Here is a 26,725-nt window from a genome sequence, read left to right on the forward strand (position 1 = left end):
GCACAGGAGGGCAAGGGGTGGGAGGAGGGGCAGTGGGAATAGCATTTAAGAGGGCACAGTGCCCGCAGGGTCTACTGAGGAATGGTAAGGATTTCTCTGAAGTACAGGGTGTGAGGTGGAGTGTCAAGTTTGAGGTTAGCAGATACCCAATTCTTTTCCCCCTTCCTTTAGACAAATAGCAATAGCAGCATCTGTTACACTGTTGTACAACCTTTCTTTTTCCCTTAGTCTATTTTGGGTGTCTTCTCTAGGCATTTAGAGCCACTTTTTTTTTTTTTTTCTTTTTAGGGCTTCATAGCCAATTGTTTCTAATCTTTTGCTATTACAAATAATGCTGTGATAAATAACCTCTTAACATATGTCTTTCACATTTAGGGAGAATATGTCTGAAGGTTAAATTTAACTTCCTAGAAGTGGAATCACTGATTTAAAGAGTAAGTGCTTTTATAATTTTGAAAGACATTACCATATTATTCTGTTTAGGAGTTGTGCCACTATATACTGTTGGCAGCAATGTGTGTGAATGCCTCTTTCCCCAGATGCTTGCCAAATAGGAGTTTTAACAGATTTTTTCATCTTTGCCAATCAGTTAAAAAAAGTGTCTCAGTGTAGTTTTAACTTGCATTTCTTTTTATTATGATTGAAGGTCAGGACATTTTCATATGTTTAAGAACTATATACTTCTGTCTGCTGAAAACATTGCAACTAGTATAGTGACCTAGAGCAAATTATTTAAGCTTTGTAAGTCCAGTTTCCTCATTGGTAAATCGGGAATAAAAATAGTAAGCAGGATTGTTGGATGATCAAATGAAATTTGTGTTCAGCACTCAACACAGTGCCTGGCACATAGCAAGCATTCAATAAGTTATTATTGGATGGCTGACAATTAGAGCAGCAGGTAGGACAGGTCAGATAAATTAAGAAACTAGCATTCATCTCTGTCTTCAGGCATGTGGAGCCTTGTTCATTTACATTGCCATTCATCAGAGAAATGCAAAGTCAGAGCTTTCCTTGTCTTAGAAGAGTAAAGAACCTTTTCCTATTGGAACCCAATCATAGGCTGTTGGCAGAGCTGGTGAGGGGGTAGCACAGCCTCATCTCTAATATTTAGACTCAGCCAACATGGTAAAGAAATTTGGCTTAATGTGAAATAAAAACAAAAACAGAAGAGCCCAGGAGTACATTTCTTTATTCCACCATGGTTTTAAAGTCCCAGCTAGCCAAGACTGGAGTGAGTCTCTACTTGTAAACTCAGTGGGATGCCAGCCATCCATTTTATGAAGGGGGAGAGGGCAAAGGCTTCTGAGTTGAGAGAAGAAACAACATAGGAAATCTGGCTCCCCCTAAACAAGACTGCACTGTGTTTCACAAGCTAGAAAATCGACCGCTTTATTTTTAGCACATCAAACTGGTGTCCACAAAAGGAGAGCCCAGGAGAGATTTGTCTCCTGTAAGAAGCAGTGTGTATTTAATACAGGTCTTCAGAGATGGGCACCCTGGCTTGTGGCAGCCCTTGCTGTGGTGCCCAGGAGCTATCGCTGGGTAGATTTTGAATGTTTATTTACCCAAAGTTACTGAATATTTTCTTTAGACTTGTACAAAGCCCTGGCTCCCTCTTTCTTATCAACTCCCCATGATCTTTTATATTGTCCTCTTGCTGCTTTCTCATTTGTGTCTCATACACCCAGCAAGTTAGTATCACTCTTCTCTGAGATGAGGGCATCTCCTGCCCCTCCGGGGGGCCACAGCACTGGCAACAGGGTGGAAATGTGGCCAGATCTGGCCCAGACCAGACTGGCTGAGTGGCAGTGGTGGTTCTTGGGAGGACGCATTGGAGTCACTCCCCAAACTTCCCCTGATCCTTTTTTGCTCGATAGATTCTGAAGGACCATCCCAGGGCAGATGGAGCCTCTGACCCAGGTGTGGAAGCATCAGGATGATATGTGGATTATGGCTGGAAAAGGGTGTGTGCAGTGTGAGGCTGAAGGACCTTGCATGGTTGCACAGCTTGAGGGGCTGCTTGAGGGCCACCCATTGGTAAGTGTCCCGCAGCAAGGCCAGGACAGATGGCAGACAGGGCCTCGTGGCCTGTGGCTGAAGCGTTAAAGCATTTGGTGGTGTTTGAGCCAAGCAAGGGCATGGCGGTGTGGAGGCGGTGACAGAGCTCACAGCCAGAGCCTAAGCTGGGGGAGATGAGAAGCAGGCGAGTCTGGCTGGGAGCTGGGCTGCAGGGCCTCCTGCCCGATGTCTTCACAGGTCTCCCCAGCGAGGAAAGCTTCCTTCAAGCCTGTGGCCGGGCCCATTTCCAGGTAACTTCCCACACTGACCCCTTGCTGCTACTCCTTGGCAGTGCAGTGTGGGGGGCCTGCCCCGGCCACATAACCTGGGGAGCAGTGGCAGCGGTAGGAGCCCTCCGTGTTCTCGCAGTGACCGTGGACACAGAGTGCAGCAGGTCCGTTCAGGTCATCACACTCATTCACATCTGAGAGGAAGGGAGAAGGAGAGAGCTGTAGGGTCCCCAGGCACCTCTGGCCTGCTGCCTCTGCCCCTCTGGTCGCTAAGCCCCGGCGCCTGCCCTGCAGTAGAATCCTAGGTATTGCAGCCAGAGGATGAAGTCACTGCCCCAAACTAAGCTACTCACAGACACAAAGCTGGTGATAGTGAGGCCATACTGTGCCCATGCTGTCTTGTCCCTGCCTTTCTTCTGTCTAGGAACCTCCATGGAAGGGCTTTCTAAACACAGCATTAGGCCTTTGGAACTCTCACCACTTGGCCTGGCACCTGGTAGGCCCACTAGGGGGCAGCAGTGGATTTCCCAGCTAGGCTAAGTCATGCATCCCTAAGTGAGCAGTGGGGCCAGTCTGACTTTTCCACGTGGAGCCATCAGGGCCGTCCTGCTCCTGCAGCATTGCCACTCTGATTCTAAACTTACCCACACAGGCCATGTGCGCCGTGTCCAGCTGGAAGCCCTCAAAGCAGTCACAGGTGTAGCCCTCCCGCACGCGCACACAGCGGCCGTTCTCACAGCCGTTCAGGATGCCACACTCCTCTGCCTGGAGCCCTTCAAAGCCGGCCTGGTGCTCTGGTAGGAGGGAGTCAGAGAAGGAGGCTGAGGCCTTGTACCCCACCCTGGGGCCCTCACCCTCTGCTCAGAGGATTACCACTAATGAACTCTTGGGGTCAGGGCAGGGAGAGTCATAACACTCTCACAAAGATGCTGAAACAGAAGGCAGTACTCTTCATAAGTATGTGTCACTTTAGATGGGGAGATGTGCTGGACTTTAAATGAGGGCCCCAGGAAGGCTGGGACACACTGCTTTCACAACGCCAGGGCTTCTGAGCATTTGGGTGTCTCTGTATAGTTTTGATTTTGTTGTAGTTGGTGTCAGGGTGTTCTGTTAAAATTTTGACAGTTTTTTGGAGTGTAGAGGATTGGTAGCAAAAGGGGATTACCCTCACCACAAAGAAAGGCTTCTACAAAGGGTTCTGCCTAACCTTCTTTCTCTAAGCAAACCCCCTCCCCTGGAAAAGGCCCTGTCCCTAATCTCAGCGCAGTTTTGATCAGTTTGACGTGGTGCCTTGCCTGTGGTAAGTGCTTCGTCCATTGCACAGATGCCAGACCTGATTTCCTCAGAATCCGAGTCCTGAGTGCTGGAATCATTGCCACTTACAAACCAGGTACCATGGTCTGTAGACCTTTAAAGTGATTAGAAATCCTTAATTCCCATTTCAGGGCACACGTTTGAACTTGTGAAGCAGGTGGTTCTGCATACCGTAAGTGGTGTGGGAGAGATGGAGAACCGCATCCCCCTCTTTCAACTCCCACAGGCAGCTTCTGAGGTTGGGATGTTGTCCTGTACCTCTGTGTGTCCCCTGTGCTAGTCCGTCACGGGGAGTTGTTAGGGTGTGGGCCGGGCATTTGGAGGTGGCCCTTGAGTGACCTGTTGAGAGGGCTTGATCTTTTCCCTTCCCTGTCCTCACCTTGCTGACAGTGATTAGCACGTGAAGGAGATGGAAGTGAAACAGCTTCAGAGCCCACCTCTTCCCCATTTTTGCAGCAACACAGACCTGGGTGGCTGGCAACGTAGCGGGGCTGGAGTTCTGAGGGCGGCAGGGGAGGCTCAAGGACGGGTATGCGGTCCCCTCGGTGGCTGGCCGTGTTGGGGAAGGGTGGCTCAGGGATGGCATCCTCGGGGCCCAGGTAGTTGTAGAAGGGGGCCCCGTCTGGGCCATAGAGGCTGTAGTGCAGGTCCTCGGGCCCGGGGCCATACTCATAGCCGGGCCGGAAGTGGACCCCAGCCTCTCGCTCAGCTTCAATCCGAGCCACGTTGCACAGCTGAGCGTAGACCTCTGTCAGGGAGGAGGGAGAGAGGAAGCTGGGCCCTGCTCCTGGTAGCTAAAGCCTGCAGTGCTATTCCCCCGCCCCGAGGAGAGAGGGAGCGTGTGGAGACTGGTGCCCTCTTGAGTTCCTGGCAGTGCTCCTCTCCCCACCCCGCCGCCTGCCCCGCCTTGTCCTCACAACAGGGACGAAGACAGCCACGACTTGCCCTACTCCTTTCTAAATCCCCGCTTCCAGGGTGAGGACATTCCCCACCCCGGGGCCCAGCGCAGCTCTGCCGATGTCTCCTCTGCCCTCCGTGCTCACCAGAGCTCCTGGGGGGGCACAGAGCACACTGCTGGCTCCAGGCTTCGCCGTCCTGGCAGCAGCACTCGGTGTAGGTGGTGCGGCGCCCATGCAGGGGATGGCTGCACACATAATTGGTGACTTTTTTCCAGCAGATGTCCATGTGGATGTCGTGGTCAGGCAGGTCCTCTGGTGGCACAGGGCAAGGAAGGATGTGAGCCCCCAGCCCAGGTCCACTCCCCCCGCTGCCCCATCCCCCTGGCCCACTGACCCATGCCACTGGTGCTGTTCACACAGCGTTGCTGGCTGAGGTCCAGGGTAAGTGGGGGGCTGCAGAAGCAGTGGAAGGAGCCTTCTGTGTTCACACACTCGCCATCCTCACAGGCCATGTCCTGGCATTCGTCATGATCTAGGAGGCAGGAAGACGGGAGGAACGTGGGGGGCTGTGCTAATGCAGCCCTCCCGCGGACCACCTTCAGAGAAAGGGGTTTTCTTGTAACTGATAATCAAGAGGTAGCACCCCACTTCCCCCTCCCCACCCCAGCCCCAGTCTGGGGGCCTGCCTTTCCATCTGGTCCTGGCACACAATCCCTGACAGCCCCAGAGCTCCTCTCACCTCAGACCTGCCTGCCACAGTGGGCCTCTTCCCCAGGAAGGGGAACCCCCAGCAGGAACTGGGCTGGCTGGCAGGGGAGGGTGAGCATTCAGCTGTGGGCCCCAGGGTGGGGATGGGGGTGTCCTCACCCTCACACTTCCTGCGGGCGGCATTGTAGTGATAGCCGGGGTTGCACAGGCAGATGTAGCCAGGCACCGTGTTGAGGCACCGGCCATTCCGGCAGAGACCAGGCCCGAATATCACACACTCGTCGGCATCTGTGGGAGGGCAGAGCTGAGGTGAGGGGAAGGCGAGAAGCAGTTTGAGGTGGTTCCTAGGACGAGGGGCTCCAAAGGCAGACTTGCTGGGGTTGAATCCCGGCCTTGCCACTTGCCAGTCAGGTGACTTCAGGCAAGTTACTTAAGTTCTCCTTGCCTCAGTTTCCTGCCTAAAAATGTGGATACTACTCCTTATCCTCTCATGGTCGTTACAAGGGTAAAAAGGTTAATATATGTAAGGTGCTTCAAATAGTGCTTGGCATGTAGCAAGCACTCAAAGGGAACTACAGCAGTTTCTATTATTTCCTTTTCCAGTTTCAGGTATGAGCCCGTACCTTGGCCACCCTCGCCAAAGTTTCTGGCTTTGTAAGTGGGGCCAGGGAGATCAGCAGCCACCTCTGGCCTCTGTCCCTGTGCCCTGTGACTAGGTTAGTCAAGGCATCATAGCTTGTTCCTGGAAGATTCAGCCTCAGAGGAGCGGGGAAACCGTGGTGGGGCTGAATGGATGCTCCAGGAGAGCTCCAGTGAGAACTCCCAGCTAAAGATCTGCAGCCCTGGGGCAGGAAGGTTGGAAGCAACCTGAGAGGTCTGAGCTGCATGCAGAGCTTCCCCAGGGCCTCCTGGGCCCACGCAGGTGAGCGGTGCTTGGGGAGGAAGGTCTGTAGGGAGGTTACCTGTGTACGTGGTCTGTCCAAACATCCAGGCTCCTTCCACAGGGACGTAGCCTTTCCCACTAGGGCAGATCTCGTTGAATTCGACTGCAGGGAGGCATCCAAGCTGAGAGAGAGAAGGGCTCTGCCCGCTTCCTCCCTCCCCTTCTAGTGTCATCCTGCAGAGCTGACCCTGAGAGGATCTGGGACACCTGGCAGCCTTACCGGAGTCCTCAGCTGGGCACAGGTCACAGGCGTCTCCCCAGCCAGTGCCCTGTGTGCAGCAGCACTCGGCCTGCGTGGTGTTCCGGCCCAGAAGGCTGGAGCAGGGTGGCTGGCCCGTCTGCCCGGAGTAGCATTCCATGCGGATGGGGCCCGGGGGGTGGTCCTCTGGCGAGGCCTCAGGGATACTCTGACCTACATGTGATAGATGCTAGCATTGTTTGTTCATGGCCTCCTGGGGCACACTAGGCTTTGAATTTATTTTGAAATGTTAACATTTATATAGCATGTCACAGTGGATGAAATGCTTTATCTATCTCACTAGACGCTCAATAACCTTATGAGGTGGGTATTATCATCAGCTCTCTTTTATAGACGAGGCAGTTGAGGCTTAGAGAAGCTAGATGACTTGCCACAGTCACCTAGTGGCATAGCAGGGAATTGATCCTAGTTCCTTTGGTGCCAAACCCTGCTCTTCCCAGTGTACCATCCTGCCTTCCTCCACTGTAGTGGGGCGCCCCCAGTCCTTGGTATACCATATGTCAACCCTCTGCCCATTCCTCTGCTTCACACTGTATCCCAGCCCCTCTCATCCTTCCTTATGTTGGGTCCTGCTTGCTTTCTCCCAAGTCAGAGAAGGCCAGATGAGTTCTATTTCAGCCTGGGCTGAGGCTGAACCCAGCTGCTCTGGGGGGTGGAATGGAGCAGGGGGAATTGAGCTTAGCTCAGCTTCAGGGCCTCCCTCACCTGGACAGCTGCCTGGGGTTGGACTGAAGGTCCCTCCAAGGCTCAATCTGAGATCCTTGGGGCTCCCCTATGTTGGGCTTGGGGTTTCCAGAGCCTCCTGTAGGGTCGTCACAGCCCTGCAGCATTCTGGAAATTCCCTGGCCTGGAGCAGACTCCCTTCTTGTCTTGACTAAACTCTCAGACTCCTCACCCCTCTGCACTCTATTCCTGAGCTGAACCACTGCCCACACTGCCCCAGTCCCAGCCTGAGATCCCTCTCAAGAACTGGAGCAGTGGGGGCGCTCTGGAAGCCATCCGCAGGCGGCAGTGCCATGAGCGGTGGTGCATAACGACGGGGTGGAGTAGGGGTCATGCTCACCTCCAGCCACCCGCGGGCGGCAGTGCCCCTCCTGGGCATCGTACTCCTCCAGGTCGCTGGCACAGAGGCACAGGAAGGAGCCCTCCACGTTCTCGCAGAGCGCAGCCCCGCACACCGCCAGCATCAGCTCACATTCGTTCACATCTGCCAGGCAGAAGGACAGGCTTGTGGGCGGAGAAGAGGCGGCCCAGGGCCCCAGACCAGTGGGCAGATCCTCACCTCATCCCCCAAAAGAAACAGGCTAGGCCTTGCGGGGAGAGCAGAAGTGAGTATGAGTTAGCAGGAAGGAGGAACAGGTGAACAGAGGACATGGGAAGGGAGAGAAAGAAGGGTGGCAGAAAGGGGTCACCAAATGGACAAAGAGAAAGGGTTCCTCCTTCTGCACATTCCTCAGATGTGCCTCTGGAGAACTTGAGGTCTCTGGAGAAGGGTGGTACCCTCATTATGTGCTTGCTCCCCTTGCTGGTAGAACATGGCCTTGCTTCCCTTACCAACCTGGCCAAGGTGCCAGCTACAGGGTGGAGCTGAAATCTCCCTTCCTTGCCCACTCTATGAGGACCTGTTATGGAGCTGGTGACCATGAACATTTCAGGAGCAGGGCCCTAGGGCCACTCTATCCAGAACAGCCAAGATCTGTGGAGATGGGATCAAGGGCCCAAGAACCCTCCCTTCCCTGGCTCAAAGCCTGGCTAACCCACAGGCTTCTCACCAATGCAGTCCCAGCCGGAGGGCGAGGTCTCGAAGCCCTGGTCACAGAGGCAGCGGAAGGAGCCGTCGGTGTTGTCACAGAAGCCGTGGTTCCCACACACGGTGTCGTTGGCACACTCGTCTATGTCTGTGGGACAGTTGGGGCAAGAGTGTAGGGTGTGCTCTCCATTTGCTGGGAATACTTATTTATGTGGTCTGTTAACACCAAGATCTGTGAAAACTAACTTCTGAACATAGGACAGGAAAACTCTAACATTAACATTCCTCTTCAATTTTTGTGTAAGCACTGCTGAATGGAAAATACACAAATTCTGAACAGCTGCGAAAAGTTTTTAGCTGGATCCACAAAAACTAGGTGTCCTCAGCCCTCTCACCCTGGACTCCCCTGCCCTACTCACCAATGCAATCTCTAGTCGGGGCCACGTGGAAGCCAGGCTGGCAGCCCAGGACACAGCGGTAGGGGCCAGGGCTGTTCTCACAGCTCCAGGCCCCACATACCGTGTCTCTGAAGTCCTCACACTCGTCAATGTCTGTCCCCAGAGCCATGAGAGGGGACAGAGTGGCCAGGTCACTGCTCTAACATCACCTCTCCATCATTACAAGGTCATGCCCCACAGCCTCTGGGGTCCTTGATCTGTTCCAAATTGCTGTGCTCATCTCAGCCCCAAAACAGCAAGCTCAGGATCACCTCCCCTGACCCGGCAGGGCTGAGCGTCTGGGAGGAGAGTTCTCTGCTGTTTGGGAAAGCACTGAGCTCTCAGCCTTCTGTGACACTCCCTTCCCCCACACCCCTCCCTGCAGCAGAGCACTTTCTACTTCTCTTTATATAAAACCTTCACCAAAGTGTATTACGAAGATTTGTCTTCATATCTGCCTCTCTTGCTCAATATCAAGATTGTCCATAACTGTCTGACATTGAACCCAGCTGGCGTTTAATAAACGTCTGTTGCATCAATTTGGCTTTATAAACTAGATTGTGTGCTCTGCTAGCACATGGACCTCATTGTCTTCATTTTGTCTTCCTTGGACAGTCCCTGAGTCAACAGAGGCTCAATAAATGCATTATTCATTGGATGATTAATCTGTGGAAAGTGCTCTGCTTCCCGGAAGCTGCCATTCCTGGTCCCAGGGAGCTGAGGACCAGGCAGGGTGGAGGTGGCGGATGTGGGCAGAGCCCTGTCCGCTCTCCCTGGAGCTCTTACCTACACACGCCCCGCTCTCTGGGGAGGGCTGGAAGCCAGTCTCACACAGACAATTGAAGGAGCCCTCAGTGTTGACACACTGCCCCCCGAGGCACCGGTCAGTGACTTCACACTCGTCCACATCTAGAATAGAGACGTCTGTCAGCAGACCCAGGCATGGGTCCCCAGGGCCCTGGACAGCTTCCTCTAGGCCCTGAGGGGCCCAAAGGAGGGCCAGGGAGTGGATTGGAGTGGGAAAGGATGGAAGATCCAAGGGAGAGTCCAAAGTTGGAAGCCAGAGGCCAGGCTGGGGGGTGGAGCCCAGGAATCGGGGTCATGGGGATCAGGGTGACACTAAAGAGTTCTGGGGGCACCTGCTATAGACATCATGGGGAGGCCCTGGTGGAAGACTCCGAGTCCCTCCCTGACACTTGGCTCCCATCTCATCGCTCAGCCTCCATCTTCCCATCCAGGGTGGGGCCTGAGCATTTTATTTCAGGACTCTAGACCTAGCCTCTAGCGCCCCCTGCTGCTGGCTTCTCACCCTGGCAGCTGGTGCCCCCTTCCGCGCTGGCAAAGCCCGGGGCGCAGAGACAGAAAAAGGACCCGTGGCTGTTGAGACACTCGCCGCGTGGCGCGCAGTACTCCTCTCCCGCGCACTCGTTTATGTCTGCAGGGAGAAGAAGGGCAGTGCTGTCTCCCAGGGATGTTCCCAGCTTTGCAAGCACTCCGACACCATTTTGGGGTGGTGGGGGTGGAGACCAGAGCCACTCACCCTCACACACGCTGCCATTGGCCAGCTGGAAGCCCTGGGGACAGAGGCACTGGTAGGAGCCAGCTGTGTTCTTGCACTCGCCTCCCAGGCAGCTGCTCTGGAGGTCTTCACACTCATCCACATCTGCAGGGTCACACAGGGAGCAAGGCAGCTGATGGCAGCGCCTCCCAAGGACAGGGGCCAACAGGAAACTGGACCCATAGGGGCACTGTCCCTTTACAAAGCAGCACAGCTGCGGGAAGCTGGCGATGGAGCTCTTGAGGGCAGGCTGATTGCAGCTCCCTCCACTTCTGTCCCAGCCCAGCAGGCTCCCCTGCCTCTGGCCAGGATTCTCTGGCTACCCATCCAGTGTCCACCCTGGGGACACTTGGCCTCTCCCAGCAACCCTGGCATGGGGTGGCCAGACCCCACTGCCCTCATCATGGCTGAGATTTTACTAAGAAGCCATGGGAAGGAAAATGAGAAATAAGCCAATGAAAGTTGAAAGAAACTTCTTCCAGTTGGCCTACAGATGGCCTGGTACAGGCTGAAGTTTTTCAGAATATGGTCCCGGCACCCACCCTTACAAGGAACCCTTGAGGAGCTTGTTAGATAACAGATCCCAAGGCCCCCTCAACAGAGGCTGATTTAGAAGATCTGGGCCAAGGCCCAGGAATCTGTGTGTTGAACAGACTCCCCCAGTGCTTCTGATGCATGCTGAAGCTCGTGACCCAGTGGCTCATCAGCCCCCAGATCTGCAGTCTTTCTGACTCCTGTTGGGGGAGGGGTGGGAATAGGTGTCCCCAGCTAGCCCACCATCCGAGGTTAATTCCCTGCTCTAAGGGTGATGGGTTAGTCTCCTGCATCCTGTCTGTGCTCTTCTCCCCCATGGGGCCTCTCACCTTCACAAGTGTGGCCCAGGGCGCTGGGCTGGTAGCCCTCCTCACAGTCCCTGCAGGAGAAGGAGCCAGCGGTGTTGGTGCAGACTCCCGAGGGGCAGACTCCCGGAAAGGCGCACTCATCTAGGTCTGGGGCAGACAGCCAGCCAGTCACCTGGGGGTCTGGGAGGCCTCCCTCCACCTGGTGAGGCAGAAACCACCCCACCACCTCTGGCCTCCCTCTCTGAGCTTGTCAGGCCCTCTGCAGGCCCCTGGGGAAGGGCAGGCCCTCACCTTGGGCCTTTTATAGAGCAACCCCAGGACCCTCTCCCCAGCATGCTCCTGGGGCAGCTCTGCCACCAGCTTTCCTCTTGTCCCTGAGACTCCCTTTCCCTCCTGTCCTCCTGTCCTTGTTGATCATGACAATAGAGGCTCTCCTTGGGGCCAAGTCCATTCATAGTGTCCTCCAGCCTAGCCTGGAGACCCTCAGCTTCAGCCCCAAGCTGAGGGACAGATGGCATGTTGTCTGGGAGGATAGAAGGCCAGTATTCTCGGTCCCCCTCTACCACCCTCTCCCCAGGGTTACCTTCACAGGCGGTGCCGTCCTCATTTACCCAGTACCCGCTCTCACAGGCTGAGCAGGTGAAGGAGCCTTCGGTGTTGAGGCAGAGGCCCGTGGGGCACGAGGTCCGGCTGGCACACTCGTCGACATCTGAAACAGGGCATTGAACTCTGTGTGGAGCTCTGCAGGACAGACATGCCAGGCTAGCCAGGGATGGACAGGGAGAGGCCGGGTAGGAGAAGGGACAGGTCATGGCAGCAACTTGTCGGGTCAGCACGCCTAGGGATGCCAGCCCCGAGGGAAGGAGTGGCAGGCTGATTTGCTGAGGACAAAGGGTGCTTCAGATCTCTGTACCTTGGCAGCCCTTCTCGTCTGAGGTGACCTCATAGCCCTTCTCACAAGAGCATCTAAAGGAGCCCTCCAGGTTGGTGCATGTTCCGTGGGCACAGACCCCAGGAGCCAGACACTCATTCACATCTGCGGGAGAGAATTCCAAGATAGTGGCTGGCCTCCTCTCCTTCATACAACCTTCATCATCAGGATGAGAGCATCTCACTTACGAGGCTAGGGAATCAGCAGTCAAAGGGGCCACAGGCACCCTGAGACGCACATGAGGTCTCTTGCTCCTGTCCCCACCCACCTGGGCAAGGCAGGGTGCCCTTCCCCTCTGAGCTCCCTTTAGATCTATAGAGTGACATGGAGCAACCTGCATACATCCTAGCTAAGGGGGCCAGGTCCCCCAGCCCTGGTTTGGCCCATCTGAGGATACCTAGAGTGAAGTGTCCAAGACCCCTGAGTGAACCCCTGAGAGGTTCAGTGGGTCTGAACCTGTCTGGTCTCCTACCTGCCAACTAAACTGGTATGTTCCCATGTTCCCAGCCCAACAACCAGCTTTAAGAGGTGAGTTGAGAGAGGCTGAGCTATGCCTGGGGAGATGAGTGGCTGTCTCAAGGGCCTGGGAAGTGCCTGCCCTCTCCAGAGCCTCAAAGCATCTATTCACAACTCAATCCCTCCTGGCATTCTGAACCCTGGGCCTTTCTTCCTGCGGGGGCTGAGGGGAAAGAGCATTCCTCCTACAGCTGACATGCAGCCCCCTCCGGAGGGAGAGGAGCACCCACTGTTTGGTTAGGCGTTGCTGCTCAGACATTGCCCTTGAGCTGCAGAAGAGCAGACCCCTCCTCCCCGGGCGGCTCAGCAGGGCCTGGCTGCCAGCGCACACCACCAGCGTCAGCCTCTTCAGAGACGCTTGACACTCACTCTGCTTAGCAGGATCCAGCCACAGAAGCTTCTGGAACCTTGGACTATAGCTCCTGATGGATATGGGCAAGGAGCGAAAGGGGCCCCCACCCTAGCTGATTCAGAGGGCAGAGCACTAGTAACTGAAGCACACCCATCTCATACCCAACGTCATCTGGGAACCCAGCCGGGTCATGGAGGACAATGGCCTCCAAGCCCCTTCCCTCTGCCCACTCCTTCCCCTCCCTGTGTGTGGGCTCAACCGGGGGTCCCAAGGCCAAGCAGCCCTCTCAGTGCCTTGGCAAGCAGCCCTCACCTACACAGCTCCCGCTCTGGCCCCTGTAGCCCTCCTCACAGGCCAGGCAAGTGTAAGAGCCGGGGGAGTTGACGCATCTCCCATCAGGGCAGGTGCCAGGGTGATGGCATTCGTTGATATCTGCAAAACAACAGCCCCTCCCTCGGTCATCTCTGGGAACCACAGCCATGGGTAGGCTGTGAAGAAGCAAGCCCTTGACCCTGCCCTCAGTCGGGGAGAAGGAGGGATGTCAATTTCTGAAAGGGTGGAAACTAGGAAAAATTGAGCGTTGTCCTGTGTTCCCAACTCCACCTCCCACCCACTGTCCTGGACATAAGAGAGATGGAAGAAATTTAGAAAGGGTGACTCCCTGGTGCAGGAGGCTGTGCTTTCCACTAGCTGGGGGTGGGGGTGGGGGTGGTGAGAGGCTCAACTTCCTGAGCCTTGCGCAGGGCCTTTGTATCTCTCTTGTTCCTTTATAAGTGGTGATGAGGACTGGATTGGATGTGCTTGGCACAGCGGGCCCCAGGGCCCCAGAATAGATCACAGCTGGTTAATGAAGGCAAAATGGGCTTCCCTGAACCAGGAAATGAGCACTGAGGATGACCCCCCAATCTTGGACGTGGCCAAGAACAGCCCTGAGGATGCTGCAGAGTGAACAGTGGAGGCTGGCAAGGCTTCTCTGCTGGAGAGGAGACTCTTCTTCCAGCCGAGAACCACACAGGGCTGCAGCACCCACTCTGGTGAGATCCAGGAAAGTCAGCCAGAAAGGATGAGTCTGAGCATCAACTGGACAAGCAGAGGAAGAGGTGACCCACGGAGGGAGGGGAGCAGCCAGTGCTGGGAGAGTGACAATAAGGAGGAGAAGGGAGAGCTTGCTCCCAGGAACTGCACACAAGGTTCTTCCTGATGTGACCTGGTGTAATGGGGGGGGGGGGTCCATCATCCAAGGCACCCAGGTGACCTGGGCTGAATTAGGGAGGTAATAACACAGGGACTGAACTCTGGGTCAGGGCTGCAGGGAGACATTAAGCTCCTCTGGCCCAGTGTCGAGGCTCCCAGTCACTATTCCTGACAGACAGATTGACCAAGCTCCAGAGAGAACAGGAGAATTTACCCTCCCTACATGGATAACTGTCATCCTCCTGCAGGAAGTCCACCAGTTCATGCAGATTCAGAGGCTCTCCTGCCCAGGAGGAAGCCCTACTCAGCACCCTTGGTGGAAATGCAGGAGGCAGGGTCAAGGGTCAGAATGCAGGCTTTCTGCAAACGGACCCAGGCCAGTAGCTGTCGTTATAGAACAGGACATGGGCCCGGAAGTGGAGGGTAAAAATGAACCTCCTCTGAGGTGGTTTGGTCCGCAGAAGACCGGTCACATCAAAGCCCTCTGTCCCAGGGAACTGGGTGCCTCTCAAGGCCAAAAATTCACTCTGAGAGTCCAGAAGAGCAAGACATATCCAGGGCAGGTGGTTATTCAGATGGTGTGTGCAAGGAGGTGCCCAGAACTCCTGGGTCATCTTGGGGACACTGAGATAAGGCTCATCTCTGGAAAGAGGGCAGCCAAGAGCCCCTAGTTGGGCTGTGGTGATGCCAGGGTAAACTATCCTAAGGGTTTCTGGAAAGACAGAGGGAATGAGAAAGAGGTGGAGTGAATGAAGGCTCTAGGACCACCATCTTTGGCCAGCACCACAGCCTGCTGGTCTTGGCTGAGATACCAGGGGGATGGGCAAAGCCAGTGGGAATGATACTCAGTCCCTGCTTCAGGGATGTAAGACTCAGGGATGAGGAGAAAGGGAACAAGGCAAGGATCTTCCTCTAAGGCCACACTGAGGAAAAAAGGAAGTCTTCGGGCCTCTCCTGCAAGGATCAGGCAGTATAGGAAGGAGATTAGCCCCACCAGGAGCAAAGGGCCCTGAGTTCTGTCCTTTCCCAAATGTTCTGGGCACATCTGTGGAGATGGTGCCCAAAGTGTTTCATGTTGGGCGTTAGAAGACCTGTGGGACTAATGCTGTTCACCAAATATTCCAGCTCTCCCTTTCTGGGCCGTGACAGGCTTGTGCTTCCTGTTCCTTGTAGTTGGGTGGAGCCAGGGAACTAGTGCTGGCCAATGGCTATGAGTGGATATGACGAGTGTAATTTATGGACCCAAACATTTATTTGTGTGGAACCCTGTGGAGTGACCTTTCTTTCTTCCATTGACACTGGCCACACTCAAGGTGCTGTTTATTCCTGTAGCCTGGTTCTAGGGTGAGGAAATGTTGGGCAGGACCCCTAGATGACCCATGATGGACACGTGGCCTTGGTCTGATATCAAGTTTGCTGTGTTCTAAGTCACCAAGATTGGAGTTGCTTGTTAACACAGCATAACCTGGTCTATCCTGGCACAACACTGCTTGCTTCCTTCTTCAGACCAGAGCCCCAGCCAGCGATAATCATGGGTAGGAAGTCTGTCAGCAGCTGGGAGAGGGAGGGCAGAGGATTACAGCAGCCCCTAGTCTCCCCCTGAGTCAGGACAGTCCTCTTCTAAATGGGGGTGGCTATAACAGAGCCACTGAGCCAAGTCAATTAAAGGATCCAGATAAAGATTCTGGACACAATATTCATAGCAGCACTATTTACAATAGCCAAGACATGGAAGCAACCTAAATGTCCATCAACAGATGACTGGATAAAGAAGTTGTGGTTTATACATAATGGAATACTACTCAGCCATAAAAAAGAATGAAATAATGCCATTTACAACAACATGGATGGACCTAGGGATTATCATATGAAGTGAGGGAAGCCAGAGGGAGACAAATATCATAAGATATCACTTATATATGAAATTTAAAAATAATTGGCACATATGAACTTATTTACAAAACAGAAACAGACTCACAGACATAGAAAACAAACTAATGGTTTCCAGAGGGGAAAGGGACAGGAAGGGATAAATTAGGCATTTGGGATTAGCAGATACACACTACTATATACAGAATAGATAAAATACAAGGCCCTACTGTGTAGCACAGGGAACTATAGTCCATAGCTTGTAATAATCTATAATTAAAAAGAATCTCTCTCTATCTATATATCTATATATCTATATCTATATACATCTGAATCGCTATGCTATACACCAGAAACTAACGCAACATTGTAAATCAACTATACTTCAATAAAAATTTTTAAAAAAGATTCTGAATGAAGTGGATTTTGTGTTAAAGGCACAGGCACTGATGTCACCAGATATCCTGAGGCTGGTCCACCAAGCTCTTAGTGCCTGGATTGAAGCTAGATTTTTCTGCCTAGTCTAGGGTTCGAGTTTCAATCTAAGGTTATGGTATGTTTTGGTAGGTCTTATCCTGGTCATCAGGGGCAGGAGCTATCTTTTTTAACACTATATTCCTAGCCCACGGCTGGGGCACAGCTGGCACACAATAAATGTTTGCTGACAAAGAGTGAGACTGTGTGACTAACTAAACCTTCACATCCTCTTGGCGTGAGGCCCTGGGAAACAGTCATCCCAGGGCCCAGCGTGTCAGCCTGCTGTCTGTGCCCTGGGAGGATCCTGGAGCTTCTCTAAGCAGCGCTGCAGTTTCCGCACGAGGAAATGTAAGGGTGTGGCCTCTGTTCTTTGTGAGAGCACATGGGGGGTGCTCAGTCAGGGGCCAGAAATCCAGGTGACCTTGGATGTGGGTGGGAGACAGCAGAGCCCTGGCAATTTGCAGGGGAAGCTAACCCCTTTCCGTGGGAACCCAGAGTCCCGGTACGACGGAAATGCCATCGAGACTTTGGATGGGCTGCTGTCCAGACCACTCGGGCCTCTCACCAGAGACTTTGAGTTTAAGTGGAGAGAGTGGTTTCTTAGTTGGAGGAAGAAGAAAGAGGGAGAGGAAATTGACTGGGCTCCCGGGGTGATGGGCCGAGTCTGTGGTTACGGATGGAAACCTGGAGAAGTGTGCAGGCTACATCAGTCTTTCTTTCAACAGACTCAGAGTGCCTGCCTGGAGCCAGGAACTCAGCCTGACCTCCCAGCTGAGGTGTGTGTCTGGAACCTTTCCCCTGGAAGGGAAGGTGACAATCCGGAGGCATGGACCAGGGCGTGAGGGGAGTCTGGAAGTGAGAGAGGGTCTCACGGTGAACTTACTCTCTGAGGGTCTGCACTTTGTACGCAGTGCGTTATTTCGTCCTCACAAGAGCCTCTGCCATGGGCATTATGGTTTCCATTTTCAGACATTGAAACAAGAGCCAAACCCAGGCCTGTCTCCACCGCAGCCTGTGCCCTTAGCATGGACTGGCTAGAATAAATCTGATCTTTTACATGCTTCGGTATTTTCTTAGTTCATTTCCTTTAGTTTTGCTTTACTTCTTAATAAAGTCTCATGCCAGATTAATCATGTTTGATGCTTAAATGAGACAATCTACCAAGTTCCTAGCCCAGCCCCTAGCACGTGGCAGGCACCCATCAAATGCTAACTCCCTTCACTCTCCTTTCTCCTGGAAATTTCTAGGCTGTCTGCCTCCAGCATGCTAATGAGGACAGAGGGAGTGGGTTCTGGATTTGATCACATGTAGACCTGAGTTTAGAGGGGGAAGCATCGAGTGGGGACGGTGACAGGCTGTGGGGGCAGGCAGAGAGCTGTCTGTCCTCCCCTAGCAACCTCTTCCCTTTGCCAAGATCTGCCAGGACTCTACTTACATGGGAGAGGCGTTGGGAAGGGGGGCTCTCCCTTCACCAGACACACAAGCTCATCCCTCACCCCTGGGACCGTCTGAATTCAGGCAAGTCCTGGCCAGGGGAAACTGGGAGGCAGGGAGGAGTCTGGGCCTAACCTCGGATCTAGGGCAGGACTTCTTTCCAGAGAGCATGTTGATTTACCCACCTATTCCTGTCTCAGCCAGTCTTGGGAGCACATGACCCAGGCCTCTTGCAAAAATTTGACATCCCGGCCTGGCAGGGAGGTGGAAGTGGCAGGGCTGCCAAGAGCTGGCCTGATGGTGGCAAGTTCAAGCCAGTCTGAGGATGTCAGTTGGCAATGTCACAGCACTTTGTGGCAGGGCCCGGGAAAGGGGGCCGGGATGAGTGCTCGCTCATTCATTTATCTTTTTTTTTTGTTTTAGTTTGTTTCTTCTAATTAAATTTTTTAAAACTTTTTTTCTTTGCTTTGCCTTTTTTTTTTTTCACTCATTCATTTATTCAGCTAGCATTTGTTGGGGTGTCCAACACATGGACATTTGTCAGGTGTCCATGCATGGTCATCTAAGGATGTGGTCCCGCTCTGAGGAGCTCACAGCCTAACAAGCTTCAGCAAGCAGGCCAAGCCCGAGGCCCCAGTTACCTCCTGGATAGACCAATTCTCCCTCTGCTGTGTGAGGAGAGCAGAGGGACTCGGGGTGAGAGGGGTGCACAGAGGGGTGCTTCCAGGATCTCATGCATATAAAGTTACTGTGCTCCCTCACTGCAGGGGCTGGCAGGATGCCAAAATATCCCTGCAGGGACAAAAGGGCTCTGAAACCCCCAGACAGGTCTCTCCATGCACGGGAGTGGGCTCTGCATCCAGGGACCCTGTCGAGGATAAGCTGAAAGGGGAGCTGGTGGTGGGCAGTGTGTGGGGAAGGACCAAGGGACAGTGGGGAGGGATCAGGAGGTGGTGGGGCAGCATCCCATTCCTTACCTTGGCAATGTCCCTTCTGGACCATGACGTAGCCCTGGTTACACTCGCAGTGGTAGGAACCCTCTGTGTTGGTGCACCGCCCATCACTGCACACTCCTGGCTGCTCACATTCGTCTACATCTGCAAACACACAGAAAAGTTCTAAGTGGGAGCCAGCCCTGTGGGGGCGTCCTGGGGCATCCTTTCAGAGGCTGAAGCCAAGGCCAAGGCTGTCCATGATGAGGCCCAGGCAGGCAAGGCGTCCTTGCTGCAGACATGAATGGCAGGGGGCTTCTATGCCAGGTCTGAGACTGACCCCGCTCAGGACCCTGCAAGCTCCTAAATTCTTTTCTCCTGGTTGGGGGGGTGGCTAATTTAGGGGCTCTTGGGGACCCTCGCAGCTGTCTCCTCACCCTGATGCAAGGGCTTGTCTAAGGTCAGGTGGAGTGCACATGGCAACAAAGAAGGCCAACAAAGTCCCCCTCCTGACACCAATACAACCCCCAGAGCTCTGCTCTTAGAGTTCTTAGTGGCCTTCTTAAAGGTTAGGGATTAAGCAGCCAGTGAGAGACAGCATCTTAGGCAGCTGTGGATCTGTCCATGTGGTTTTTTTCCCATTGTCCCAAAGCAAAATGGCGCCCGGTGATGGCTCAAAAGCCCAACTGTGGTCATGCCCTTCCCCTGCCTAAGGCGTCCTGCCAGGGTTCCCTGCTGCTCAGCCTTCCTCGCAAGCCTCTGCCACCTGTCCCCAGCTGTGCTGTGTTTGCTGATCCCCACTGGTCCAGCCTCCAAGCCTTCATTCACACAAATGCCTCTGCTTGGTCTGATGGCCAGCAGAGCCCTACTCCCCTCTCAAGGACCGGTTCAATTTGTCACCTCTAGGTCACTCTGGCTACTCCCCCTTCCTTGTTCCCCACAGTCAAATTAATGGAGGGCTCACCTTTTCCCCCTACCCCAAGCACTGGTTCAGACACTTTCCAGAGGATTTGTGCAGATTAAATCAGAAAATCCAGGTGAAGGGCTTAGCACAGTGCCTGCCTAGCACAAAGTAAATGCTGAAGAAGAGTTAGCTATTTTTATTTTATTCTTGCATTAAACCTACCCCATACCATCCCAGCTCCTCAGCCTGGCATGTGAGACCTTCCACGATCTGGCCCCTGCCAGGTTCTCTCACTTTGGTTCCTGCCTCCCACATGCCTCCCAGCCTTAGGCACACAGAATCTGCTTCTGAGCTTTTGTACCTGCTGTTCCCTTGCCTGGAGTGGCTTCCCAACCACCAGCTTGGCTTTCTCTTCATCTCTCAGTGAGGTTGCCCTCTCCCCTCCAACCCATGTGGCGCTTCCCAGGGTTCCCTTAGGAATCAGACCTTATAGTAACTGACCATTCACCTGTTCTTTCCTCCCTGACTGCTGGGAATGTGCCTTATTATCCTGGTGTCCCTAGTGCCAAGCACAGAATCCTTAAAAGTACTGCATTTGTTTAAGGACAGTGTTTTCATCTGAGCAATACTTCCTAACACTTAAGTGCATGGTGGAGTCGCTGGCAGAAGATACAAAATGTACACTCCCAAGCACACGTCCAGAGGTTCTGACCCAGCAGCAGTGGGTGGGCCCAGAAGCTTGCACTTCAATAACTCGCCAGACAATTCCGAAATAACTGATCATCACTTTAAGAAGCTCTAATCCCAATGGAAGAGAAAAGGGAACCTGATAAAGGACCCACAAAATGGTGGGGCAGGGATGACTGCCTGATAGATGAGGCTGGGGAAACGGACTTGTTCTAAGGATCAAATGAGAAGAATTTAACACCCATACAAAGATGGACTCCCGATGGATTAAAGTATGTGAAAGGCAAATCTGTAACTTTAGTGAAAGAAGGTATAGGAGACTATCTTTGTGACTAAAGAGGCTAGGAAAATATCTTTGTGACTTAAAGCCCCAAAAGCATAAAAAATAGGTGAGTTTTGATCCATCAGAATTAAGGATTTCTGTTAAAAGAAGGACATGTAGATAAAGTCAATGGACAGAGGACAAGATGGAAGAGTTATAATATCTAAACCCAGGCAAGTATCTAGAATACACAAGGATCTTCAAAAGAGCCACAAGAAAAACCAGCAACAACCATTGGAAAACTAAGTAAAAGGCAGGAACAAGAAATTTCTACATAAGGAAACTCAATGGCTAACAGATGAAGAGATGTTCATACTAACTAGTAAAGTGAATGTTATTTTAAATATTTAATATTCAAATAATGTATATTAATCAATTGTATTTATATTAACTTCCATTCTAGAATTTGTAATGCTTTATATTCATTCATTATATAAATTAATGAGATAATTTATAAATAAAAATAAATATTTAAAATAAGGAGATACTGTTTTACTAGAGGAAAAAATTTAGAAAGTGGATTTTATCCTAGATGAGGCCTCATCACGCGGCAGCCAAGCCCCACCGAGAGAAGCTGACAGCTGACCCGGAGCTACCTGCCTCCTCCCCCAGCTGTCAGGCTGGCAGAGACATCAGGACACCCAGGCTGCACAGCCCCTTGTCTGGGCCGGTCCTGGTGACACCCTTCCCTGCAGCAGCCGCTGCTTATTCCAGGCCAGCACCGCAGGCTGGGCCTGCAGGGAGCCGAGCCTCTGGCCAACGATATTTGCCAAGGCTGTGAAGCCCAGAGAAGCTCAGGCCCCTGGCCTCTGCCCTCGCTAACTCCGGACCATTCCCAGCACTGCAGCCAGAGTCACCTCCCCGCAAGCCGGCTGACCGCATCACTACCCTCTGCTTACAAACCTCTACTGGCTGCCACTGTCTGAGGGACGGCGTCCAAGCACTACAGACTGGCGCTCAAGACACTTTGCAAACTGGCGTGGGCTCCTGCCACTTCCTCCACATACCCTGTGCTCTGGTTACACGTTTTTAACATCGTCAGAGCACGCCAGGCTTGTTCATTGCTCTGCTCTCTGCAGAAATGGTTCCCTTTCCCCGGAATACTTTCTGCTCCCTCCAGTCCTTCATCGTGTGTGAGGGAGGGAGTTGTTGGAAGCAAATCATGCTTGGGGGCCGGGATGACTCTGATTCTGTTTCCAGCTCGGCCACAGCTCTAGGTGTGAGGTTCCTGGGTTTTTTAATTCACCTGTCTAAGCCTCAGTCTGCTAACGTATAAAATGGGGGTAAGGATTTCTACTGCATGGGGTTGGGATGATGCGCTTCATAAAATAAAGTGCTGAGGATGGTGCTGGCATAGGAGAAGCGCTCATTCAGTGGTAGCTATTATTCTGTCCCCATTCTGACACCCCTTCGGGACACCTTCCCACGTTGTTCCACACAGAACCAGTTGGTTCCTCCTCCCAGAGTGCCACCATTCACACCGTACTCATTGCAGTATCCCCAGAACTTACACAGTGCTCAGGCCAGAACGAGCCATGTCACCCCAAGAATGGCAGTGCCATTCTGCAGGTGAAGGAGTCCAACTGGGTCATGAATCTTACAGCACTACTTGGAAAGTGTTGCATCTTATTCTCTATAAACTTATTCGCAAAAAAAAAGTATGTGGAGTGTTTTGTATCTGGTATAAAACACTGAGTGTTAAAGGGTTTTTGTTGGAAGCACCTTTGTCCAGTGGCCCCATGCAGAGCTTCCCAGGGACACTTGAAGCCTTGCAGGTGTCTCTGAGCAGCTGGGGACCCACACTCCTCTTACAAAGGCACACCTGCTCCCCAGGCTGCCCAGAGTCCAGTCAGGGTCCTCATGGGTTGCACTCCTTAGCTAATAGGAAAGAAGCTCCTTGTGACTCAGAATCTGGGGACTTTCCATCTTCATGTCTAGCCATGACCCTGGACTCCCTCACACTATGGCTCCAGGCACAGTTCCTTGGAGTGTTTGTGAATGTTGCTGCCTTTCAGATTCATACCTTTCCATCTGGTCTCAGCGATCTCAGCGCCAGCGTAAGGTCTGCTTCCTCCCAGGTCCAGGTCAGAAACCTGGTCTCAGTTCCCACAACCCCCGCGCTCCCCACACTGCAGCACTGTAGCTGGGTGCTGCGGATGCCTGGATCCTCTTCCACCCTAGAGCTACCGTGGGGTCCTGTACCCCTGTCATGGGGGCAAGGGCAGCTCAGCTTACCTTGGCATTCCTGCGTGGTCCCTGAGGTGGCCAGCGTGTACCCAGGGTAGCAGAAACAGGAGTAGGAGCCCACGTGATTGACACAGCGTCCTCTTCCCTTGCAGGGGTCCCTCAGACACTCATTGTCATCTGAGCAGAAGGAGGTGGGGAGGGAAGTCAGGGATGCCTTCCTTTTGGCACCTGCCAGCAATCTGCCATGCTAAAGGCTGGACAGGGATTGGTGCTGTGGGGCAAAGAGGGGATGAGGGAGCAGAGGAAGCTGGGGAGATGAAAAATCTCTAAGGCTGGGAGCCACAAAGTCAGTCTGTTGGGCTCATTCAGGAACCAAAGGCCTGGGGCAGTAGTCTCACACCTCCTCCCTGCCCCATGTCCCTCTTCCCCAGTGGCCCCATGATCATTTCCTTTCTCCTTAAAGTCCCAATGGATGTGTCTTCCTTGTATAAAAATATTGGGGGGTGGATCAGGCCCACACTGGGTGATTTATTTACTGTACCTCCAAACCTCTCCCCCAGGGATGGCCATGGTGGAGACATTTACAACTAGGGTAGGCCTTCATCTGCTCTGCAGGCAGCAAGGTGGACAGTTTGAGGGTGGGCTGATCTCAGAGATGAGGGCTTCAAGTACCAGTCAGGGGGGGCCCTGGGATGGCTTCCTACTCTCCTGGAGTCCTGGAGACTCATCAGATGGTACTCCCAGAGACTGATCTCCCCAAGGTTAAGGTTAGCTTTGTCCAGAGGAACTGTGCTCCTCAGCCCATTAACCACACAGCACTGCTTGGACCTTCTTCTGCCTGGACTCCTGACTCCTTCCCTAGCCCTGCTCCCACCCACCCCAGCCACTGAGTGAGCCCAGTTGGCCTGAGGGGATACCTGTGCAGTAGGCCTGGCTGGGGTGCAGCCGGTAGCCGGGGCTGCAGATGCATCTGTATCCATCAGGGAGGTTCACACAGGTTCCAGGGCCGCAGATGTTGGTGGCTCCAGTGGCACATCTGTCAATGGCTGTGGGAGACAGAGCAAAGCTGAGGTTATGGCAGGTGGGGGATGGGCGAAGGCAGTGGAGTAGGGTGGGGGGAAGTGTTGGGGCAGGGCACAGGGGCCTTGGAGGACCCACAGAAGCCTCACCCCAGGCTTAGCTGGACCCTCTCACATCCATGTATAGCATGGCTTTGCATAAGACCCCACAGCACCTCCTCCTGGGGCACAGAGCCCTACCCTACTGGAGCTTGCAGCAGTGTATCCCTCTGACTGAGACCCTGTGGGTTCCAGTGATCTGTGTCCCAGGTCCCAGCAAAGGGCATCCCCTGCTGAGGCCTCTAGCCTGAACTTACCCTGAATACGGGGCAGCTCTCACCCACAGTGAGTGCTTCCACCCCCTGGCAATATTTCCTAGACAGACAGATCTGGTGAACAGGGTCTTGGGAGAACTGCCAGGGGAAAAGGGGAGAAGTGGGCTGGAGCCAACTGAGCAGGGCCTTGAATGCCATGTTGAGACAAGCCTGTAAGCAAGGGGGTCATGGGAGGTGGGGTGTGATCAGAGCTCTCTCAGAAAGACCATGCATCTTGCATGCCAACCTGCTCAGAAAGGCAGCGAGGTGGCAGATAGACTGGCGGGGGGTGGTGAGGGAACAGGAGGCCCCTACAAACCTAGAAATAAATTAAACAAGGACTGCCTTGGGTGGTGGTAAGGGGGTAAAAGATGAGAGACAGATACTGAATTCAGAAACAGTCTAGAGACTCACCAGGATTCAGGGCTGAGGCTGCATAGAGAGACTACAGCTCTTATGAACTACGTCTTTAATACTAGAAAAGTATCTGGTGCTTAGGACACACTGAATGAACAAACGACTGAATGAATGAATGATGTTTTTGCCCTAGGTCTTAGCTGGAAGCCCACATCCCAAGGATCCCCGCCCTGCCCCACAGCACTGAGGAAACCCTAGAGACCCAGTGGGGTTGGGACACGGCCTGTGTGGGTGCACGCAGCTTCTGCTGTATTGGACTGAACTGAATGCAAATGATGGCCTTTTGTAAAGCTGCCCTGTCCCTGGCCTGGCTCCAAGTTTATGTCAGCCTGGGGGCTCATGGGGACCTCCAGCCAGGTTCCAAATGTCCTCCCAGAGGGGTGAGACTGGGGGAGGGCAAGGGGGAAAAGGGATCAGGCCAAAGGCTGGAGGTTGTGGGGGATTCTGTCTCCACATAGCTGAGAGCTTTTGCCAAGCCTGGCCTGGGCCCCTGCTAATCCCCCATCCCCACCCTTACCCTCAGGCCCATTTTCCTTGTCAGAGACTCAGAATCCCCAGCTGAGCCCCTTGACCCAGCTCATCTTGCCTGTAGAGTAGAGGGGCCTTGGACACTCCCTGGAGCTGTGCACTGAGCCCCGAGAAGAGGGGCCCTGGTTCAGGCCTGGGAAGACCAAACTCCCCCACCCCACACTCTCCGGACTGTTCCACTAGCCTGCAGGGTCTCTCCTTTGCTGGAGGAAATCTGGAAATGCCCCTCACCCCAAGGTGACCTCAGTGTATGAGGTTAAGCACAGCAAGGCCCTGAGGAGGGCACTCGTGAGGCACACACGTGCACACACACCAGCACACACGTGAGCAGGGAGCAGCTGCGGCAACACCGGCCCTGCTTCTCTTGAACCAAGTCCCCAGACAACGAGCCTTTGAGGAGGGCACATTCCAGAGCAAGGTGGATTTGCCAGGGATCTCCCCCACACCACACCCCCCCACCACGGCAGCTGCCAGAGAGGCGGGGGGGAACGCAGGCTCCCGGGCAGCTAAACAACCTTGAGAAATAGAACCATTTTCCTTCCCGAAAGTCAGCCCTCCCTGTGGGCAGGAGGCTGCCCACTGCCAGGGCACTCAGCTGACTCAGGGTCAACAGCCTGAAGGAGCCAGGCTCCCGGAGGCCCCACGTGCTCCCCTGCCTTGAGTGGGCCCCCTCTGAGTGACCCTCCCCTAAGACATCCCTTCTCTTTCTCCTGCCTGGCTTGACCAGTGCTCCAGACAGACTCCTCTGTTCACTAGGGGCACCATGTGCTTTCTGTGGGATGCGGCCAGGGGCGCTGAGCCCGGCGCAAGTTCACTGGATGCTGTTCATCTGGCGGGAGAGGCCCTGGAGCTGGCTCTGGCCAGCCTCACCCTGCAGGGCTGGCTGCAAGTACCTGAGGGGGTCGGGGTCACCAGCACATCCATGGGGGTGGTCACTCGCTCTTCTTCCTGGGCCTCCAGGATCCCCTGTCCAGGCAGTGGCGGTGTTGGTCTTCCTACAGCATCTCCTGCAGAGGAGGGAGGGGAGGGGATAGCTGGTAGGTGGTGGCCCTTGGCTGCCTGCCTTCCCACCCCTGGACAGCGTTCCCTCCAGAGATGCAGACAGTGGCCTTCCCTCCTCCCTGCTGTTCTGACTCTGAGAACCAGGGGTGAAGTCTAGGGCGGGTCACTCCTTCTGCCTCCTACTGTCCTGAAACTTAACCTAGCCCCCAACAGAGTCAAAGAACCTGAGAGCCCTAAAGGGTGTCAGGGTGCATCCAGCTTCACCCTCCACTTCACAGGCGAGGAGACAGAGGCTCGCAGAAACGGCCACTTGTTCAAGGCCGCTAGGTTTTAGAGATGGAGCCGAAGCCCAGGTCTCCTGATTCCCACTTCAGCGTTCTCCTGTTTACTAAGCACTTTACAGTTTACAGAGCTCTGCCTCTAACATCAACACCTCATCTGCCTTAAGAGGCAGCAAGGCAGGCATTGGTGTCCACATCACAGTGGAGGAATCTTGCTTCTCAGCTCTCTGACTTCTGAACAGTATCCAGTCCCCAACCCCAGGGACCACCAAGTTGGGCTCTGTGGTGCTCTATCCACTTCCTGAGGGAAGACAGGCGGTCC

At 53.8% G+C, this 26,725-nt stretch overlaps 1 protein-coding gene across 4 annotated transcripts in view; it reads right to left on the reverse strand.

The window, feature by feature from the left end:
• Window positions 1–261: 261 nt before the first annotated feature.
• Window positions 262–26,725, reverse strand: part of LTBP2 (latent transforming growth factor beta binding protein 2) — a 100,891-nt gene continuing 74,427 nt past the window's right edge. For 2 of the 4 annotated variants that reach the window (XM_031454043.2, XM_031454044.2), the window contains 21 exons: window positions 26,014–26,127; window positions 23,721–23,849; window positions 22,852–22,980; window positions 18,749–18,868; window positions 13,110–13,229; window positions 11,912–12,034; window positions 11,582–11,707; window positions 11,020–11,145; window positions 10,139–10,261; window positions 9,908–10,033; window positions 9,385–9,507; window positions 8,184–8,309; window positions 7,475–7,618; window positions 6,373–6,564; window positions 6,172–6,255; window positions 5,369–5,497; window positions 4,896–5,033; window positions 4,646–4,813; window positions 3,982–4,350; window positions 2,933–3,082; window positions 262–2,482 (listed from right to left, as the gene is read on the reverse strand). In XM_031454043.2, the coding sequence (XP_031309903.1) occupies window positions 2,337–2,482; window positions 2,933–3,082; window positions 3,982–4,350; window positions 4,646–4,813; window positions 4,896–5,033; window positions 5,369–5,497; window positions 6,172–6,255; window positions 6,373–6,564; window positions 7,475–7,618; window positions 8,184–8,309; window positions 9,385–9,507; window positions 9,908–10,033; window positions 10,139–10,261; window positions 11,020–11,145; window positions 11,582–11,707; window positions 11,912–12,034; window positions 13,110–13,229; window positions 18,749–18,868; window positions 22,852–22,980; window positions 23,721–23,849; window positions 26,014–26,127 (3,005 nt within the window). In that variant the 3' untranslated portion in view covers window positions 262–2,336. Of the gene's footprint in view, window positions 2,483–2,932; window positions 3,083–3,981; window positions 4,351–4,645; window positions 4,814–4,895; window positions 5,034–5,368; window positions 5,498–6,171; window positions 6,256–6,372; window positions 6,565–7,474; window positions 7,619–8,183; window positions 8,310–8,580; window positions 8,713–9,384; window positions 9,508–9,907; window positions 10,034–10,138; window positions 10,262–11,019; window positions 11,146–11,581; window positions 11,708–11,911; window positions 12,035–13,109; window positions 13,230–18,748; window positions 18,869–22,851; window positions 22,981–23,720; window positions 23,850–26,013; window positions 26,128–26,725 lie in introns of all 4 variants that reach the window. The other 2 variants (XM_031454045.2, XM_031454042.2) reach the window with 2 other exon arrangements.

Source organism: Camelus dromedarius, chromosome 5 (genome assembly GCF_036321535.1).
Source record: "Camelus dromedarius isolate mCamDro1 chromosome 5, mCamDro1.pat, whole genome shotgun sequence".
Classification (NCBI taxonomy): Eukaryota; Metazoa; Chordata; class Mammalia; order Artiodactyla; family Camelidae; genus Camelus; species Camelus dromedarius.